Source organism: Xenopus laevis, chromosome 5S (assembly GCF_017654675.1).
Source record: "Xenopus laevis strain J_2021 chromosome 5S, Xenopus_laevis_v10.1, whole genome shotgun sequence".
Taxonomy (NCBI): Eukaryota; Metazoa; Chordata; class Amphibia; order Anura; family Pipidae; genus Xenopus; species Xenopus laevis.
The window spans coordinates 10,894,636-10,914,490 of record NC_054380.1 but is presented as its reverse complement, the minus strand read 5'-3'; the positions used below and the strand labels follow the sequence as shown (position 1 = coordinate 10,914,490).

The window sequence follows — 19,855 nt, the reverse complement described above, 5'->3', positions numbered from 1 at the left end:
TGTCATGGCACAATGTTTTCCAAAGTATGTAAATTCTATTACAGGGAATCTGCTGTCCCCATATGGGAACAAATACTTGAAATTAATGTTTGTGGCCTGGTGTGCCTGATGGGGGGCCAAAAAGAAAAAACAGAAGCACAAAGCAGACACGCAGGATTCATCAGAAGAATGGAATTACTCTGAGAATTTGGCATGATAATCCATTGCTCTGGAGCACAGTAATTGCTGCAGAACAAGCGCATATTGGGGGGGGATTACAGCTCTCAATCTTCTTCAATTCGTCTAATACCGAGTAAACAGCCCACAGAAATAAGGAAGATTTGTCTGTAAAGGATGATGTTGCGCACAAACCAGTGGCCTCCAAGGATACAGATATATCTGCATTATCCTGGCCCATATTAGTGTACCAGAAAAGTTTACAAATACCTAGTAATCCTTGAACAGTTTAGAAACATCAAACCTTAAGCAAGCACAGCTATAGGCTGGTGGGAAGGGGATAGACTCCCATGACATTACTGCGTATGCTACGGGAAACCATTTTGCTGCATTGCCATTACTGTGAAGCAGTTGTCAACCATCTGTTTAAGCCTACGTTAGGCTACAACAGTGGTCCCGTAACTGAGGGGCTGGTGCTGCTGAGGGGCCTGGAGTAGTGACGGAGGCTTAGCCTGAAATCAGCTAGGGTAAAATTTGCCTAAAGATGCAAATAAGAACCCCACCATGAAGGTCATCAGGGTGAGATTCAGTATGAACTCTTACTTGTTGTCCTAGATATTCTATGGCTGAATGGCTGATACACTCTGTAACCTTTTTATTAAAGAAAGGGGGTTTGAACCAAAACAGACCCTGGCCACTAGGCTATATCTAGATAGATCACCCTTCATGCTCCTACAACCTGTGAAAGGACCAAAAAAAAACAATGCCACTAAATTGCAGTAATTTCTAAATTTTTCTACCAAAATCCGCTCCATGTTTCTGCACCCAGGTCGATGCATTATCTTTGTGTGAAGACAAAGGAGCAAACGGAGGCAAGTGAATTGGCTGATTCTCAGCCCTGGGTAGCACTCGTATAAGGAGCAGGTAAGTCAAAGGTGTTTTACATCTTTGTGACACAATGAAATTAAAATGTTAATGGCATTATATATCATCATTTTCTATTTTCCCAAGCTCATTTCCTGGCCATTGGGCCCTGATTCACCGTTCTGTGCCTGATGCGGTGGGTAAGCCTGCTAGATGTAAACCCCCCAAACCCATTTTACCATTTGCTCACTCTTCTATAAAGTGCTTTCCTGCCTACTAGAGCCTCAAGAAAATGTGAAAAAGGCATTAAAGTGTTACATGTAAGTAGTGGGGCTTAGAGTAGGGACATGTTTTTTTTTATATATATTTGACGTACAAAATCCACTCACCTCGGAATTACTTGCCTTTAAATAGATAAGTGGCCAGGCATTAAGGGATTTGGGCAGGTTCAGCTGTATTCACACTGCCAGGAAAAGCTTTTATTTTAGGAAACAGCATGATTTCACTAGTTAAGAACCCTCAGCCCAGGCATGACTGCACAGATACAAAGAAACCAAGGACGGAGTAAGGTCACTAGTAGAAAGCAGGGGAAACAAGGTTGGGAGCTCAGGCTATTAAGGTTCTGCGGTTTGTTTTGTGGTTTGTTGTGTGCAGACAACCCTTTGTCCCTTTTGCCACCGTGGTTCACATTCTGGATTGAATAAAGATTTATCTTTGATCTGGTTTATCACCACTTGGACAAATTCCTAAACGTTGTGAATGTCTAGGGATGACTTTAATAAACTGACCACTAGAGTCTCATCCAGGTGTGTGAGTCTTATGAACCAATCAGCTGTTTCCTACACACAATAACAGTAACTGCTCCACCAGGACACAACATGCTCCAAAAACCTTAAAAATAAAAAGTGTTCAAACCTCTAATTCTGACAGGGAGGAGAGCAGGTTTTACAGTCCCTCCACATAGGGCCACTTAATCCCATGGATGAAAGCAGCAGAAGGTGGGACCTTTCTAGTGTCCTCCCCCGTCCAAGTAGTCAGCGTTGGGCTGAATAAAAGTTTAAAGTATTGCTCCAAATTTCAGGAAAAAACATCTAGGGTTCCTTACTGTACAGTCACCCTGATACTGTGTTTTTCAAACTGGCATGCACCCCAAATCTTTAGCTAAATGTTGTGCACATGGAAACATCCTTTATTATTTGTGGCATGTTATTACAGGAGCCAGTGCTTATTAAAGCTAGGGTTTGGGAATCTCATATGTCCTATTTATAGCTGTGTTTGTATTAGTCTATCTTTAGCACTAATTGATGTCTTCTCTTTGTTGTTCTCTTGTTATCTAAATCAGGAATCTCCCACTGTTACTCTCGGGAATGTATTTGACTACAGGGCTGTTGAACCAAGGATCTGAACACTAGGGTTTTGTTATATACGCTATAAGTCTAAAAGTATCCTGACACCTGCCCCTCAGCACCCCATTCACAAATTCATTAATATGAGGTTGCCCCCCACCGTTGATGCTATAACAGCCCCATCTCTGCTAGGAAGGTTCCCACTTGATGTTAGAACATTGTTACTGGGAGTTGCTGCAATTCAGCAACAAGAGTATTAAGTGAGGTTGGGCACTTATGTTGGGGGATCAGGCCTGGCTCACAATTGGGTTTCCAACTCATTCCATAGAGGTCCTGTTTCGTTGAGGTCATGTCTCAGTCAGGTTCTTCCCAACTCAGCAGACAGAGTCTGTACGGACCTGGCTTTGTGCATGGGACATTATTGGATTGAAATAGGCAAGGACCTTCTCCAAACTGTTCTACAAAAGTAGGAAACGTGCAATTGTCAGGAATGTCATAATACCCTGTAGCCATAAGGTTTCATTGGAATCGGGGGCCCAAACCATGGAAAAAGCTTCATACCATTATTTCTACCCCACCAAACTTTACTAAAGGTAATATGCATTCAGCCAGGTAATGTTCTCCTGGCATCTGCCCAAACTAAACTTTTCCATCAGACTGCTAGGTTGGAAAACACCATTTATCACTCTAGAGGATAAGTGAGGGCATGGCATTTAATAGAGAGTGTTTTTGGCTAATGATGCATTTGTAAGCAATCGGTTTGCTATTGGGGTCTGTGGAAAGGCAGAGGGCAAAAAGAAACTCATTATTAGTACCAAGTATATTATTAATGTTATAGTGTCATATAACCGTTTTAAAGGGCTCGAGTAACTACCAGACAATAAGGTGCCAAGCTCTGACAGAACTCAATTGGCTATTGTTAGGGTAACATGTTCTTATGAGCAAAACAAGGAAACGGCAACATATGGCACATATCACAGGATCCCTTCTCTTTAGTTTTCTTGTAAATAATCTTATAGTCAAACAAAGCCACTGCACAGAATGGATTCTCTCTTCACTCTCTGGGAAAAAAGATTAAGATCTAACCTCTTAATGATGGCCAGAGGCACAAGGCTTGAAAGACTACATATTCTAACTTAAGGTGGCCATACACAGGGAGATCCGTTCGATTGGCGACATCGTTGAGGTGGGAGAGATATCGTGCTTATCCGATCGTGGGCCCTAGGGTCCAGCGATCGGATCAGATCGGATTTTTTTACCCTGCCCGATCGACACCTTCCCGACTTTTGGCCAGATATCGATCGGGGAAGCCAAACAGAGGGCCCCACACACGGTCTGTCGGTAGCATTTATCGGCCTTTAGGAAAACAAAATGCTTTGGTGATGAACTTGTGAAATTTTGGTGATTTCCAAATTTGCTGAACTGTTTTATTAATTTCTGCTAATGAAGCAAATGTAACGGTTTTAGAACAAATCAAAAAAAATCAGGTAATTGGTCTTTAAAGTTGAATCCAATTTACTCAAGTTAAAAGAATGTTATACACGGCCAAAACTTGTTCAATCACTTTGTCATCTTTAACGACAGAGATCCAAGATAATTTCCAGCATTGTTCCTTCATGTGCTGCCAAGTCTGTTCCTTTAACATCGGACACTGTGAATCTTCTCTCCCCCCTCGCTCAGATATATTTCTCTGCTGTTAGATTCCTGCAGTGCACAGAACAAGCTGCACTGGTAGTCCCCCACCCCCATGATTATATGCCAGTTGGCAACTACAGGACAAGGCTGTGTGGTTTCAATTTAGATCATGAGACTAAGGAACTGAGGGGAGGCTCTGCAATGTGGCCATGCCAGGAACCAGAACCAAAATCCAAGGAAACATGGATGCATTTTACTTTGAGAGATGTAAAAATACAAGATCCACTCTGAGTTATTAAAGGGGACCTGTCACCCAGACAGAAAAAGCTGTATAATAAATGTCCTTTAAAATAAACACAAAATCAAATTTCGATTTTTTATTAAAGCATTCATATCTGCTGTAAGCTCATTTAAAAATCTCAGCTGTCAATCAATATTGTCTGCCCCTCCTCTATGCCTTAGAGCATAGAGGCGGGGCAGACAATTACGGTACTTTCACTTTCCATTCAGCACTCCCTAGATGTCACTGTTCTCCCCACATTCCCCCGTTCTCTTCATTGTTTAATTGTGTAGCCAGTGCATGTATATGGTGAATACTACCAAAGCACCTTGCCAAATTCTAATTTATTTAGGGCAATGATGATGCTTGCCAACAGAATTCTGAGACAAACCAATGTTGTTTTCTCATTGCTAGGATTCTCTTTACCCTAGCAAAAAGGCCGTGGTTTGAATGACAGACTGGGAGATGACTAGGAAAGCTCATTTAGTGCCAAATGATTTCCCACAACACCTAAGCTTAACTTAACTTAACAGCAGATTCAGAGCTCACTGAGCATGTGCGTGCCACTGATAAATAAAATACAAAATGGGGAGCTGCTTGGGGCAACTGGGAAGGCTGGTATAGGGCTGCTGAACCCCTGGGCTGGAACAGTAAGTATATAAAATACAGAATTTCTAGCCATATTCATCCTTTAGTTGGCCTTTATAAGGGATATAACCAGATATTACCAGTTATGGGGCATTTAATCATGTGAAAACCTGTGTGTGGGGGGGAGCAGGGAGGGGGGACTATGGAGGGTAGGGGTTTATATTAGCAAGGGGGGTTAGTTCTCCTTTAAAGGAGAAGGAAAGGCTTTCAGCACTTGGGGTGCCAAATGTTAGGCACCCCCAAGTGATTGTATTTACTTACCTGAAACCCCCGGGCTGGTGCTCCTATCAGCAGAAACTGCACCGGTCCAGGGTTATACCAGTGAGAGTCACGGAGCCATCTTCTTCAGTCTTCCTCCTTCTTCGCACGGCTGTGCAAGCGTAGTAGAACGAAATCGAACTTTAACTAAAAAGTCGCTATTTCTTTCAACTTGCCCCGGGAAATTTGAATAAAGAAGAAGACGGAAGTGGATCGCTCCATGGTGCTCACTGGTATAACCCCGGGCCGATTCAGTTTTCTGCCGAGAGGAGCACCGGCTCGTGGTTTCAGGTAAGTCAATACAATCACTTAGGGGTGCCTAAAATTTGGCACCCACAAGTGCAGCAAGCCTTTCCTTCTCCTTTAAATGTTACGTGTTCTATTGAAAGCAGTGGCTGTCTGGCCCTTTTTCATCTCTGCGCTGGTTATGACTTTTGAAACAAGGAGTCAGAATTCAGTCCTGCACCCTTCTTTATAGGTCTGTTAAGGTGGCCATAGACGCACCAATAATGTTGTATGAAACAAATCTTTATAAGATATTCGGTGCGTGTATGGTGGGAGAGAAGCTGACCGATATCAGAAGAAGACTTGAATCAGCCTCGATCAGGGTGGCTGGAAAATTTTGATCGGGTGCCTTTGAAGACGCCCGAACATCAGCCATTGTTAGTGCTGAATTGTCAGATACAGGTAGAATTCTATTGTTTCTACCTGTATATCCGATGCTCTACATATATGTATTGAAACAAACAATCTTTCTTGGAAAGATTTTTTCCAGGAAAGATCGTATTTATACATATCGTATTTATACATATGGGTAGGAGGTGCCATATTGATTCCATTAGACAGTATAGTATGAGGGTATAGCTTATTGTGTACCCAGAACATTCCTTCTCAGTATATTTGTAATTATACATATGGGTAGGAGGTGCCATATTGATTCCTTTAGACAGTATAGTATAGCTTATTGTGTGCCCAGAACATTCCTTCTCTGTATATTTGTATCTTTACATATTAGAGGAGGTGCCATATTGATTCCCTTAGACAGTTCAGTATGAGGGTATATCTTATTGTGTGCCCAGAACATTCCTTCTCTGTATATTTGTATTTATATACAGTATAAGGATGGGAGCTGCCACGCTGATTTCCTTACACAGTACAGAGCCTACCTACTGTAATACCTACTCACCTGTCAGATCAGTCCCTTCTGGGAATATGAGAATCTGAAGATGCTCCTTTATATCACAGAAATAATCCAGCATCGCTTCAAAGTGATTTTTATCATCTTCCCATTTTCTGTGGATAAAAATGAAGGCAGCAACCTGCATGGCCCATCCTGGAGGGAAGAAAAGATTACAGAGATCAGCACAGACAATTGCTAGAGCTAGGTCTAGAGCTAGGTTCAGCGATGTCATGTTTATGTACCATATATATATATATATATGCACAAAATGTCGCTGTCTTAAATATATTGATAATGGGTTGAGTGCAGAGGACCTCTTGTAGTTGACTGTATGTATTTTGTGGTCACACCCTCATTGCACCCCCGCTTAATGGTTTTAAAAAATAGTGGTGAGCACAACTTTCCCTTGTTTGTTATAGTTATACAGGAGCAGTGACCAGCTCCATGTTGTAGCTCCCACCCTTCCCAGCTATAGTCAGGTGATCCCACTGGTGTCTAATAAAAGGGCAGCCAAGTTTGGGAGTTTTACTTTGAAAGCAGCTAGTAAGTTGCAGGTAAAACTTAGTCCCTTTGTAAAATGTATAATTAAGCAATTGAATTCTTAATGAATCAGATGAAAATTAAGCGTAGGAATGGCCAGATATGGGATGACTGTGACGTAGTTGGCCATCTTAAATATATTGCAATATATGGACAAACAATCCCTGTGTTGTTTAAAGGGTAAGGCATTTTTCAGTAGCAGTATGCACAAAATGTCGCTGTCTTAAATATATTGATAATGGGTTGAGTGCAGAGGACTCTTGTATTTGACTATATGTATTTTGTGGTCACACCATCATTGCACCATGGTTTTAAAAAATAGTGGTGAGCACAACTTTCCCTTGTTTGTTATATATATATATATATATATATATATATATATATATATATATATATATATATATATATATATATATATATATATATATATATATATATATATATATATATATATATATATATATATATATATATATATATGACTGATTAAATGAAAGAATGCATATAAGAAGAATACGGAGAATGAAAGCATAAAATAATTACATAAAATATATTATACAGGGGCCCTTAAAGAGAATTATATGTGTTTTAGGTGTTTGATGTCTGGTGCTGTGCATGTAGGCACATTTCTTTAGAACAACCTACGGCAATGCCAGTTTGCACTAATGTGGCCGTCCCTGCACCAGCGTACACACAACCGCCTGACATCCGTGTTTCTAAAAACTCCACCAGTTCAGCCCAGGCTCTGGTAAGTTCTAAGACGTCTGCTTTGAGCTGATTTGGCTACAGACCAGATACTTCACATTATTCACTGTCACCAAATCACATCTATAACTTATACAGCTGCTACAGAGAGCCAAAACCTTGTTCAGGGTGAGGGTCCCATATTCCATAATAAAGATAGCCACAAGAGAACGTATGAGGGAGAGGTCGTGTATGAAAGGACATACAGCCCTAGTGCAAATGCCACTATTATCCCCTGCACTAGAATGTTTCTTAAAAACATGTACATTTTATTGGCACAGGGATAGCATCAGAAGAAGGATAGAAGCATGAAGCACAAGATACATTTTTAACCTGGCACTGTTGCTGGCACACTAGACAAAAAGGGCATCATACGGGCATCATTCCATAGGCATAACTCTGTTAGGGAGCAAGGAGTACTCTAGAATGCAACCACCGCTATTGGGGAGCAAGGAATACTCCAGAATGCACTTAGCATTATTTGGGAGTAGAGTACTCAAAAATTATTTGGAAGCAGAGTACTCCAGAATGAACCCAGCATTATTTGGGAGCAGAGTGCTTCAGAATGCACCCAGCAATATTGGGGAGCAATGAGCACACTAGTATGCACCCAGCATTATTAGGGAGCAAGGAGTACTCTAAAATGCACCCAGCACTATTGGGGGGCAATGAGTACGGCAGACTACACCCAGTGCTTTTGAGGATCAAGGAGTACCCCAGAATGCCAACAGCACTATTGGGAAGCAATGAATACTCCAGTATGTCCCTAGCACTATTGGGGAGCAACGAGTAACATTCCAGAATACACCCACTGCTGTTGGGGAACAATGGGTACTCCAGAATGTACCCAGCATTATTTGGGAGCAGAGTACTCCAAAATGTACCCAGCATAACTCCGGAGTTCACATGACAAAGGTTCTACTAGTGCCCCCCAAATCACCGAACTGATCGTTATGATAAAATATAACATGCACACAACTTCCCTCACCAAGGATAGGTGCCCTCCAGGACCCCACAAACTATTGTGCCATCTATGGATCAATACCTTTGTTTGTAAGAGTGCCATTTCGGATGCTAAAGCAGTTTATTTATGGAGTGCAGCTTACTAACCAGTGCCAGAAAAACTGGGAAAACCTGGCTGGAGACCAATTTTTTCTATATATTTCCAGCTCCTGTATGCGGCAAATAAAGCAGGACCACTAGCCACAGAGAGGTAGGCCCCTAGGTACACCCACTGCGATGGGGCAGACTATTATACAGCTAGTAATTACCCAGATTCATTTCGGGATCAGATTATCAATTGATGCACATTGATTAGGCCCATTAAACACTGAAGGATTTCATTACAAACACGGTGGCATCCACATGCTTCTATGAGACGTGCCACTATATATCAAGGTCACTTTGAGGCCCCAGTATACTTTATATCCTAATTGAATGCATGGAGATGACTATTACGAGAACATGCTTTCCAATTACTATAAAAAGCAGGCGTCAGCCTTCATTACACCCTCCATGACGGACACCCTTTCAACTGTTCCTTGTTTATGTGTTGGCCAGTGGCTTTATTTGCTGGGAATGTTGGATTTGAATTACACTGTACTGATATACATTCTTACTGTATCTGGCTGAATGTGTCACTGAATCTGTCTGATGTGATTTAACATATGTGTGCACACTTGTTTTTTCTTTTTTCCATTCCTGTGACTGATATAAAACAGATTATCAATTGACACACCTTGATTAGGGCCATTACACACTGATGGATTTTCAACAAACCATGTGACCCATATGGGTCACTGCAACAAGTCTTTTCAAAACATGTCAAAGAAAGTAAAGATCTAAAGGTAGTTACTTTTGATAGAACTATAGGGCATTTTTATTTTCCGTTTCAGTAGGCCAGCTCTGGGCATGGAACTGGTTAAAGAGCGTTGCCCGTGCAAGGTACAAATAGCCCGGCAACAGTAAAGCAATGACATAAATAAAGAGGAAATATGGCAAATTGTGATTGATGCTCACTTAGCTCTAAAGGGAAACATGAATGCGATTTCCATGGCAACTGTCGAAAATACAATGAAACGATGCATGCAAAGGTCGCTTCAGAAAAATAGTCTATAGACATGCATAATTTTAGCGAGGGCTCTAGCCAATTACTGTTCTATGAAAGGCAACACAGCGACGGTACCAGAAAGGCACAAATTATGGATCATATTTTATATTCTCATGGCGGCTTGTGTTGTTCATTTATAGGCTTGAGGTTTAAAGCTACCATCTACCACAGTGATCCACAAAACACATTCTACCAATTATCCTTTTTTGACCACTTCATCCAGGACCAAGCAATGCACATCTCCAAAATTCCTTGCCTGTCAATCCCTAACTTCTCAATGTCCCTGGTCCCTCCAATACAAGCATCCTATACTCCAAAACCCTGATCCCTACAGAGCAAGTTACTTTCACCCCTAAAAACCTTTGTCTCTTCAGGGCAAGCACCCTTCATATTTCTGATCCCTACAGGGCAGGTTATAAGGATGCTTGTACAATCTAGAGACGGCGGCTGCTTAGGCTCATTAATGATCTAGTGCACTAACAATTTCCAATGACCACAAAACAATGGAATGACAAACATCCGATCTAATTAGGTGAAAATATGATGTTTATGAAAATATGAAATTCCCCTTCATTTGGCACAAGTCCTTCATGAAAAATGATTCCTCACAACTTGTTTGTAGATGAACGGAATAGCTCCGCGCTTATGAGCTGAGCGCAGAAACCCAACATCGGTTAAAATGCATTCTTTAACTGTTAAAGGAGAAGGAAAGGTTAAAAGTAAGTAAGCCTTATCAGAAAGGTCCATCTAAATATACCAGTAAACCCCCAAAGTAATGCTGCTCTGAGTCCCCTGTCAAAAGAAACACTGCATTTATTTCCTTCTATTGTGTGCACATGGGCTTCTGTATCAGACTTCCTGTTTTCATCTTAAACCTCATTGCCCTGGGCGTGAGCATGCTCAGTTTGCTTCTCTTCCCCCCCCTCCCTTCTTTGCTGTAATCTGAGCCCAGAGCAGGGAGAGGCTCAGGCAGGAAGTGATGTCACACCATGTTAATACTGCAGCTCCTATCCTAAACAAAAAGAGAGTTTCTAGAGCTTTTTACTCAGGTATGGTAAAATATTCTACAGAATAAATATAGCATTCTAGCTTGCACTATTGCAGCTAATCTATTGGCAATAAAATGCCTCCGTAGCTTTCCTTCTCCTTTAAATAAGCGTCTGGCTCACATGCAATGCGCTCTGTGTACACAGTGAGACCCGAGTACATCTCTTCAGTTATTTCGGGCTGGAATGCAGCTTGTAAGCACTAAACCCCTCTAGAATTTTTCCACTTGTAAAATAATGTTGAATCTTACACACACCAAAAAATTAAACAGACACAAAACTATAATGGGAAAATGTATCAGAGGAGAGATTTAACAAGCTTTTAGCCAGGCATGTGGCAAGCATTAAATTCCTTGCATTGGGCAACACTTTTAAATGTTGTCACTTAATATCAAGTGAAGACAGATGAGAACAGGGGTGCCCAAAAGTTAGATCGGGATGTACCAGTAGCTGGTGATCAGTAGATCTCAAGACACTGTCAACAAACAACTTGTCTTTATCACTCTCCTGTTTTATGCTTTTTATTCAGATATTTATTTTATTGTGTTAAGGTTACATAACACAATTGTTTAATATAGCAATATACATCTTCTCATAAAGCAGTATTTAAGTAATATTTTCCATGGAACAGAATGCTAAAAATGCTTTTATGGATGTAGATTATAATGCGACAACATCACTAAAAAGTAGACCTCCCATTTGTAAAGTATGGGATTAGAATCAGTGCTGTCTGCTGTATTGTTCAACTCAGAGTCAAAGGCTGAATCCTGAACCAAAACCTGGATTCGGTGCATCCCTACTATTTTTCATGTTGTGGAAAACATCACCGGTGTAGCTGCCCACAGCAACCAATCACATCTTTGCTTTTGTTTTCTAACTTGTCGGTGACTGTTGAACTCTAATTGCCGATTGGTTGTTATCGAAAGCATCACCGATGATGTCTTCTCCAGTTTTTACACAGCATGGTAAATAGGCCCCTTGGTGTGCAGTTATTACTTTTATACCTACCCAGCCCACTAAAGACTTCACTTGGACAGGTACAAGTATATAAACAATGATCGCTGACAGACTGAAGCTCGCTGATGTTGTGGCTGACTTGCCCACGACCGGCTGAAAAGAGTGTTGCATTGGCCCGATTATGCCCAATCCAGGGTTTTGGGTTGCCCTGTTCAACACTGATTCCTGTACTGCCATGCAAAACAGCGCTAACTATTTGCTTACTAGTTATTCTGATGCTATTTACCTTGTGTCTGGTCTTTAAAGGAGAACTAAACCCTAAATATGAAGATGGCTAAAAATGCCATATTTTATTTACTGAACTTATTGCACCTGCCTAAAGTTTCAGCTTGTCAATAGCAGCAATGATCCAGAACGTAGAACTTGTCACAGGGGGTCACCATCTTGGAAAGTGTCTGTGACACTCACATGCTCAGTGGGCTCTGACACTCACATGCTCAGTGGCTGTTGAGAAGCTAAGCTTAGGGCTCGTCACTAATTATCCAGCAGAAAATGAGCTTCTCCTGTAATATAAGCTGATGCTACAAGTTTGCTGATTATTAAATTCTGATGCTAATTCCACTGGTTTCTTTGCTGCCATGTAGTAATTATGTGTATTAATTACTAATCAGCCTTATATTGTGACATTTCTATTCTATGTGTACTGTATATTGTGAGTGGGTCCCTAAGCTCAGTAAGTGACAGCAGCACAGAGCATGTGCAGTGAATCAGCAGAAAAGAAGATGGGGAGCTACTGGGGCATCTTTGGAGACACAGATCTTTACTGCTAAAGGGCTGTGGTTGCCTTGGGCTGGTTCAGAAGCACAAAACATAATGTATAACATTTCTACCTACTTCTTTAGTTAAGCTTTAGTTCTCCTTTAAGAAGAGAGGCTTGAGTCTCATTGAATTACCTCTCATGCTGTAGAGTCCTGCATTTAGAATCACAAGGGTCAGACATGAACCCTAAAAATACTTGTTTGGTGGCACCTAGGCATTATTGCATTACGTATGTCTTATTTTGTAATTTCTTGGCAACAATGAATCCTTTTAGTACCTTATATTAATTATATTTGATTACTCTCAGCAACTTACACATTGATCTTTATTTGATATATGTGGCCTTTCTATTCTATTTGACTAATAAAGGACTATTAAATGGTATACAGCCAAGACAGGTTTGTTAATCAGCTGGCTAACAATACATGGTTTCAATAGTCAAAACCACCAGAGCAGAGAATGTAAAGGGACAGACAAATACTGCTTTCAATGGCAATTACAGTAACTAATAACTTTATAAACCACAAATTTGGGGGTTTGCATTCTCTTTAACATTCTGTGCAGACTGTGAAGTGTTGTAACACAGAGAGAGAGAGAAAAAACTGCACTTCCTAAGGAAGTGACAGAACACAATGACACAACACATGGTTCCTGTAGTGTGATTTCTGGGTCCCGCTGTACCTGTGGGTCAAGGTAACTCAGCAAAGAAACAAGCCCTGGAGGCAAAGAGCCGTGAACATCAGGGAACAAGAAAAGATTCCTTAATGAGAGTGCTAGGCCCAGCTCCCGAGTGAGAGATAATTTACTCACATGTTCCATGTCGGAGTTGTTCTGACCTGTTGCCGGTCACCAGGGAATTGGTGCACACAAGCTCTGGCAGAATCCCTTAATGAGAACTGAAACATTCAGTTTGGGATACATGTGTTTGTTATCTTTTGTTGCCTTCTCCTTTTAGTATATTATATTAATTATATTTGTGTACTCTCAGCAACTTACACATTGGTCTTCATTTTATTTATGTGGCCTTTCTATTCTGCCTCTTCCCATTTTGCAGTTTAAAAACGTATTCTGGACAGCTGAGGACTTGTTGAGATGGGTTCTGGTCATAGCCTAATTGCACCCCAGCTTAATGGTTTCAAAATAAATGGTGAGCACAACGTTCACTTTAATTGGTATCGTTTATACACGAGCAGTGGCCAGCTCCATGTTGTAACTTGCACCCTTTCCAGCTATAGTCAGGTGATCCCAGTGGTGGCCAATAAAAGGGCAACAATGTTTGTGTGTTTTAACCTTGAAAGCAAGCAAGTATCAGGTAAAACTTAGTCCCTTAGTCCCTGTGTAAAATGTATAATGAAGTAGTAGAATTCTTAATGAATCAGATGAAAGTGAGTGTAGGACTGGCCAGACCAGGGGTGACGTTGACATAGTTGGGCATCTTAAATATATTGCAATATATGGACAAACAATCCCTGTTTTGTTTAAAGAGGAGGGTATTATTAGTAGATTAAGGCACAAAATCACTCAATGTCCTTAAAGGGACCCTGTCATCGGAAAACATGTTTTTTTTCAAAACGCATCAGTTAATAGTGCTTCTCCAGCAGAATTCTGCACTGAAATCCATTTCTCAAAAAAGCAAACAGATTTTTTTATATTCAATTTTGAAATCTGACATGGGGCTAGACATTTTGTCAATTTCCCAGCTGCCCCTGGTCATGTGACTTGTGCCTGCACTTTAGGAGAGAAATGCTTTCTGGCAAGGCTGCTGTTTTTCCTTCTCAATGTAACTGAATGTGTCTCAGTGGGACCTGGATTTTACTATTGAGTGCTGTTCTTAAATCTACCAGGCAGCTGTTATCTTGTGTTAGGGAGCCGCTATCTGGTTACCTTCCCATTGTTCTTTTGTTTGGCTGCTGGGGGGGTGGAAGGGAGGGGGATGATATCACTCCAACTTGCAGTACAGCAGTAAAGAGTGATTGAAGTTTATCAGAGCACAAGTCACATGACTTGGCGCAGCTGGGAAATTGACAATATGTCTAGCCCCATGTCAGATTTCAAAATTGAATATAAAAAAAATCTCTTTTGAGAAATGGATTTCAGTGCAGAAATCTGTAGCACTATTAACTGATTCATTTTGAAAAAAAAACTTTTTCCCATGACAGTATCCTTTTAATATATAAAAAAAATAGGTTGAGCGCAGAGGAACTTCTGCAAGAATTTTGTGGTCACAGCCTCATTGCATAATTGATGGCTAGTGATGTCATTTCTAAAACACACACTAAAACTAAAAATAATGTTCACAGAACCCCTCAATTATTTCTAATGTCCTTTTGATTATAATTTACAGTAGGGTTAATATATTCCCAATATGAAGACAGTACTGTAGAACCCTTTTAAAGGGCAATGTTTTAAGGCCCTAGCCATGATATGGACTTGTTCAGTAGAACCCCATTTATGACCATAAATAATAACAACAGAAGCACAAGGGGTAGAGAGAATGGGCAAGATGGTAAGAAATACAAAGGACAGGGAATATGAATATGGGAACATACCAAATCCTGGGACGGCTTTCAGACTGGATTTGAGGCAGATTTTTTCGAGCCTGAGGTAGCTGTAGCGAAGCAAGCAATTCCATAAGAACATCCAGTCTAGCCTAGTGCGATGGTTCATAATGATCACGCTCCTTTCTCCAGGAATGAATCCATCGCCAGTGATCACCACTTTTGCGCCAAAAACCAACTCCAGCAAGGCCTAATACAATCCGCATTCATGGGAAAGAAGAATAAATCAAGTTAAGCGCTGGAAGGCGACAAATCTGTACGCTCTTTAAAGTGAAAATGCCATATTCGATGTATAGAATTACATGCATATACATTTATGTCCAGGAATCGGTATGGTGTTGCAGGATATAGATTTAGCCAAATACTCTGTATTCATTCATACTGAATTCAAGCCTTAAAAGTCACATTGCTTTAAAGAAACCGCCTCCGTGATTCCAGAAGGTCAATGAGACCACTTATTTCCCCTTTACTGCATTTTATCCAATGTAAATATTACCAAAGTAACAAACCTTTCTTCATAACTGAGATTTATTATACACAAATACCACTAAATCCAGAAATATTGGCCTGGCTAAAACCAAACAAAGCATTCTAAGTACTTATGGATGTGTTCCATCAGGTCCAGCCTTCTGTACAACTACATTGAGAGTCCTGCAACATTAGCTCTGAACCAGAGGTAAAGAAATGTCCTTTTTCAGAATCCAGTTACCACTCTGAACTTGTTTGCCAAATACTTGTATCATGGACAGCACCGCTCACGATTTTCCTTTTCTTTAAAAAGCCTTTATAAAGCCATGGGCTCTGACCCAAAACAATTTGGCCGAATTGTTTTGGGTCAGAGCCCATGGCTTAATAAAGGCTTTTTAAAGAAAAGGAAAATCGTGAGCGGTGCTGTCCATGATACAAGTATTTGGCAAACAAGTTCAGAGTGGAAACTGTCAGACTTGCACCAGACTGAAGCAATTTAAAAGGCACAGGTGCTGACTGAATTACCTTGAGAATCCAGTTACCAACATATTTTTCTTTTTCTTAACAGATTCACAGTTTTTACCTGTATAATTTCACTGTTAATATGCTATATTCTTTGGAGGGATTGGCCTTTGCATGTGAATCCATCAATAAACTTGCAGTTGGGATGGCTGGTTTTACTTGACTAGAGCTCAACAAATACTGGAGGGCTTTACTCTTATTAGATATTTATTGATTATTATCTGCCACTAATGGCTGCTCAAATTGTACAGCACTGCTACAACCCCATCAAGCAACTTGTAAAAAATTATAAGCAGTCATTTAAAATGACTCCAGAGAGAAAAGCTAAATCACTAAGGGATACAAAACTTTACCTACAGCCCAAAAGCACTTTTCTCCAGCACTTGGCTGGACCTTGACTGGACAAAATATCGAAACAGGGTGGCAAGAGCAGAACCGGCAGGCACAAGTATCCTCTTTTTTAGGTATGTGCTGAATCCAGATACTGAATTTAATCATGTAGAGCAGGGGTCCCCAACCTTTTTAACCCATGAGCCATATTCAAATGTAAAAAGAGTTGGGGAGCAACACAATCATGAAAAAGTTCTTTGGGGTTCTTTGGGCTATTTGGTAGCCCCTATGTGGACTGGCAGCCTACAAGAGGCTCTTCTTGGCACTATACTTAGTTTTTATGCAATTAAAATTAGCTTTCAAGCTTGTAATTCAAAAATAAGCACATGCGTTGAGGACCCTAAGAGCAACATCCAAGGGGTTAGAGAGCAACATGTTGCTCACAAGCTACTGGTTGGGGATCACTGATGTAGAGGCAGGATATAATTTATGCAACTACACCTATATGACAAGTTGCTCAGTTATGAAAGAATATAACCATATGTAAAAGTTTCCATTGCTCTTTGGTAGAAAGGTGACAAATTGTAATTTGGCCCCATGAGGCAAAAATGGTGTTAAAAGTGTTTAATGTGCACTGCATCATAATCTTTGAGGGCCCAATCCTTGGGCAAGATATATTTTACAAACCTTAAAAAGCATGAGGACCCCACAGCTACTGGGTCTGCTGTCCTTACTGCCATGTCTGGCAAAATGATTTCCTCAAGTCTATGGACGAGGTTGCGTTGTTCCTCCTTAGAGCAACTAGAAATAATTGACTTTAGGGAATCATGGCCCTAAAGGTTCCAATAACTCTTCTATTTTTGCTACTCTACATACATTACTTTATAATAATGTATGGGGCATGAGTCTGTGAGAGACTGACCTAACCAGCCCTCTCCAAACCCAAATCCCAACCTGATCTGAAGAGCCACTCTTACTCATATACCCAAATCTCTTCCAGAAGGGTGGGGACATGAGTATATAAATGAGCAATGGCCAGAGGCCAGAAGAGCAATAGAAACAGACGAACATCAAAAATAAAATGTCAACTGCCCCTGGAATCACAGGATTAACAGCTATAAAGTATAGTTTCATAAAATGGGCAAGTATGATAACAGATCATAATAGAGGAAACATTTTTTGGGCTGTAGAATATGTACAATGACAGAACAAGAATGTATAACAAAAGGAATGGCACATGTAAAGGCACATGTGCATGTACAGGAAGTCAAGATTTCGGGAAAATCATGTAAGCACGGGCTCTAAATTGGTGACATGTTGTAACTCGGCAGCTCTGGAATGAGAATTTCCGAGATGTAAATAAATTGGCCTCATTTGTCTTCCACGACAGGCTGTGCTAAACAAACCCCACAAAACAATAAGCTTGCGCAACTGCTCTGCGAAATGAAACGACTTTTCCTGAGGTTATCTGCCGACGTCCCTGTTATTTTGTGACGGAATATGACTGTGCAGCAATGGAGGCTCTTACCACGGGTAAAGTCAGCCAGGTGGCCACAATCCGGTCTGTTATCCAGCGATACCATCTCGGAGACACAAGCATCAAAGGGAGGAAAGGGCCAAGCATAAAAATGCTGCCAAAGAAACTTCCCAGGAACAATGCAAGCACAAAATATATCCCTCTCCATGACACCATGGCTCTGCAAAAAAAAAAAAAAAAAAGAGGAACAAAATGAACAAGGGCCAATTCCAACTTCCCCCAGAAAATTTTCTGCCCCAAACTTGATACAAATATGGCACTTATGTGATAAGATAAGTCTAAAGAAGCGAGGGTCACTTGGACCCTACTTCCATACTGCTTTAGAAAGTGACCCTCCTTAGCTTTTGATCCTTTGTGTTCACTGGTGAAGAATACGCCAATAATGACATTAATATTGATGAAGTTTGGACTAGACACCTAACCCCCAGAAAAAGTTCTTAAAACTGCAAATCTTGTGAATGTCACAGTTACCTAACAACTGTTTTTGTGCCAGAAAATGGCACCAGCAATCTGACCAGTTTTCAGTGTTTCTTCAGTCTGTGCCTTAAATGGGAATGCTGTATCTGCAGTATTTATTTATAAGATTTTGGCTGCCTCTGGGCAAACTCCAGCATAGTACAGGATAGCCAAGGCTCTTCTTCCACTTAGTTGGGCCTTTATTGTAGGATAGAGGAACAGATCTTGCTGTTTCAATACTGGTGGAAAGATGGCAAGGATACCAAGCCTCTACACTTCATGTTAGAGTTTCAAGGTGCTCTGCTAAATAAACTTGACTACCTTTCGCTCTGAGAGCAGCCATCAATTAAGATCTAGTCTACACTAGCTTCTCGATTTAGCAACTGTATTTATTTTAGGCATGACCCAATCTGGTCAACAAATTGGTGGGACAAATCAGGTTGACATGAGTGCCGAGTGCCCAGTTCAATGACTACATTACATTAGTCGTCTATGCAGACTTAAGGTGGCCATACACGGGCAGATAAAGCTGCCGATATCGGTCGTTTGGACCGATTTGACAGCTTATCTGCCCGTGTATGGGGGCTTCCGACGGGTCTTCCCGATCGATATTTTTAATCGGATCAGATTTTTAACCGACCAGTCGGAGCCCCTTGGTGCATCGTAATTCGATCTTTCGGCCATTAGCCCCGATATAGCTATGTCGCCAAACGAGCGGATCTTTAAATCTATGGCCACCTTTATTGAAAAAGATTTGAGTCCACAGCCCGATAAAGTGTTTGCTGGATAGCATTTTAAAAACCAGTCCAATGATAATAGTTGGGCATGCAGATATTAGTCAGGAAGGCCATTTTATTGGCATTATACACAAGCTTATAAGCTGCTGCCTTAAAGGAGAAGGAAAGCTACGGAGGCCTTTTATTGCCAATAGATTAGCTGCAATAGTGCAAGCTAGAATGCTACATTTATTCCATAGAATGTTTAACCATAATTGAGTAAAAAGCTCTAGAAGCTCTGTTTGTTTAGGATAGCAGCTGCAGTATTAGCTTGGTGTGACATCACTTCCTGCCTGAGTCTCCCCATGCTCACTTATAACTCTGGGCTCAGATTACAGCAGAGAAGGGGAGGGGTAGAAGAGGAGCAATCTGAGCATGCTCAAGCCTGGGGCAAGATGGTTTAAGCTGAAGGCAGGAAGTCTGATACAGAAGCCCATGAGTACACAATAGAAAGAAAGGAATGCAGTGTTTCTTTTAACAGAGGACTCAGAGCATCATCACTTTGAGGGTTTACTGGTATATTTAGGTGGACCTTTCTGATAAGGCTTACTTAGTTTTAATCTTTCCTTCTCCTTTAATCAGAAAATGGTGATTCAATCGACTATGTTATGTACAGCCCTATCTA

General features: G+C 40.8%; 1 protein-coding gene across 4 annotated transcripts in view; it reads right to left on the bottom strand.

Annotated features, from left to right (window-relative positions):
* Positions 1-19,855, bottom strand: part of LOC108717675 (lysocardiolipin acyltransferase 1) — an 88,901-nt gene that overhangs the window by 52,761 nt on the left and 16,285 nt on the right. For 3 of the 4 annotated variants that reach the window (XM_041564222.1, XM_018264917.2, XM_018264916.2), the window contains 3 exons: positions 17,990-18,158; positions 15,133-15,331; positions 6,374-6,520 (listed from right to left, as the gene is read on the bottom strand). In XM_041564222.1, coding sequence (XP_041420156.1) covers positions 6,374-6,520; positions 15,133-15,331; positions 17,990-18,158 — 515 coding nt within the window. The remainder of the gene's footprint in view (positions 1-6,373; positions 6,521-15,132; positions 15,332-17,989; positions 18,159-19,855) is intronic. The other variant, XM_018264918.2, reaches the window with a different exon arrangement.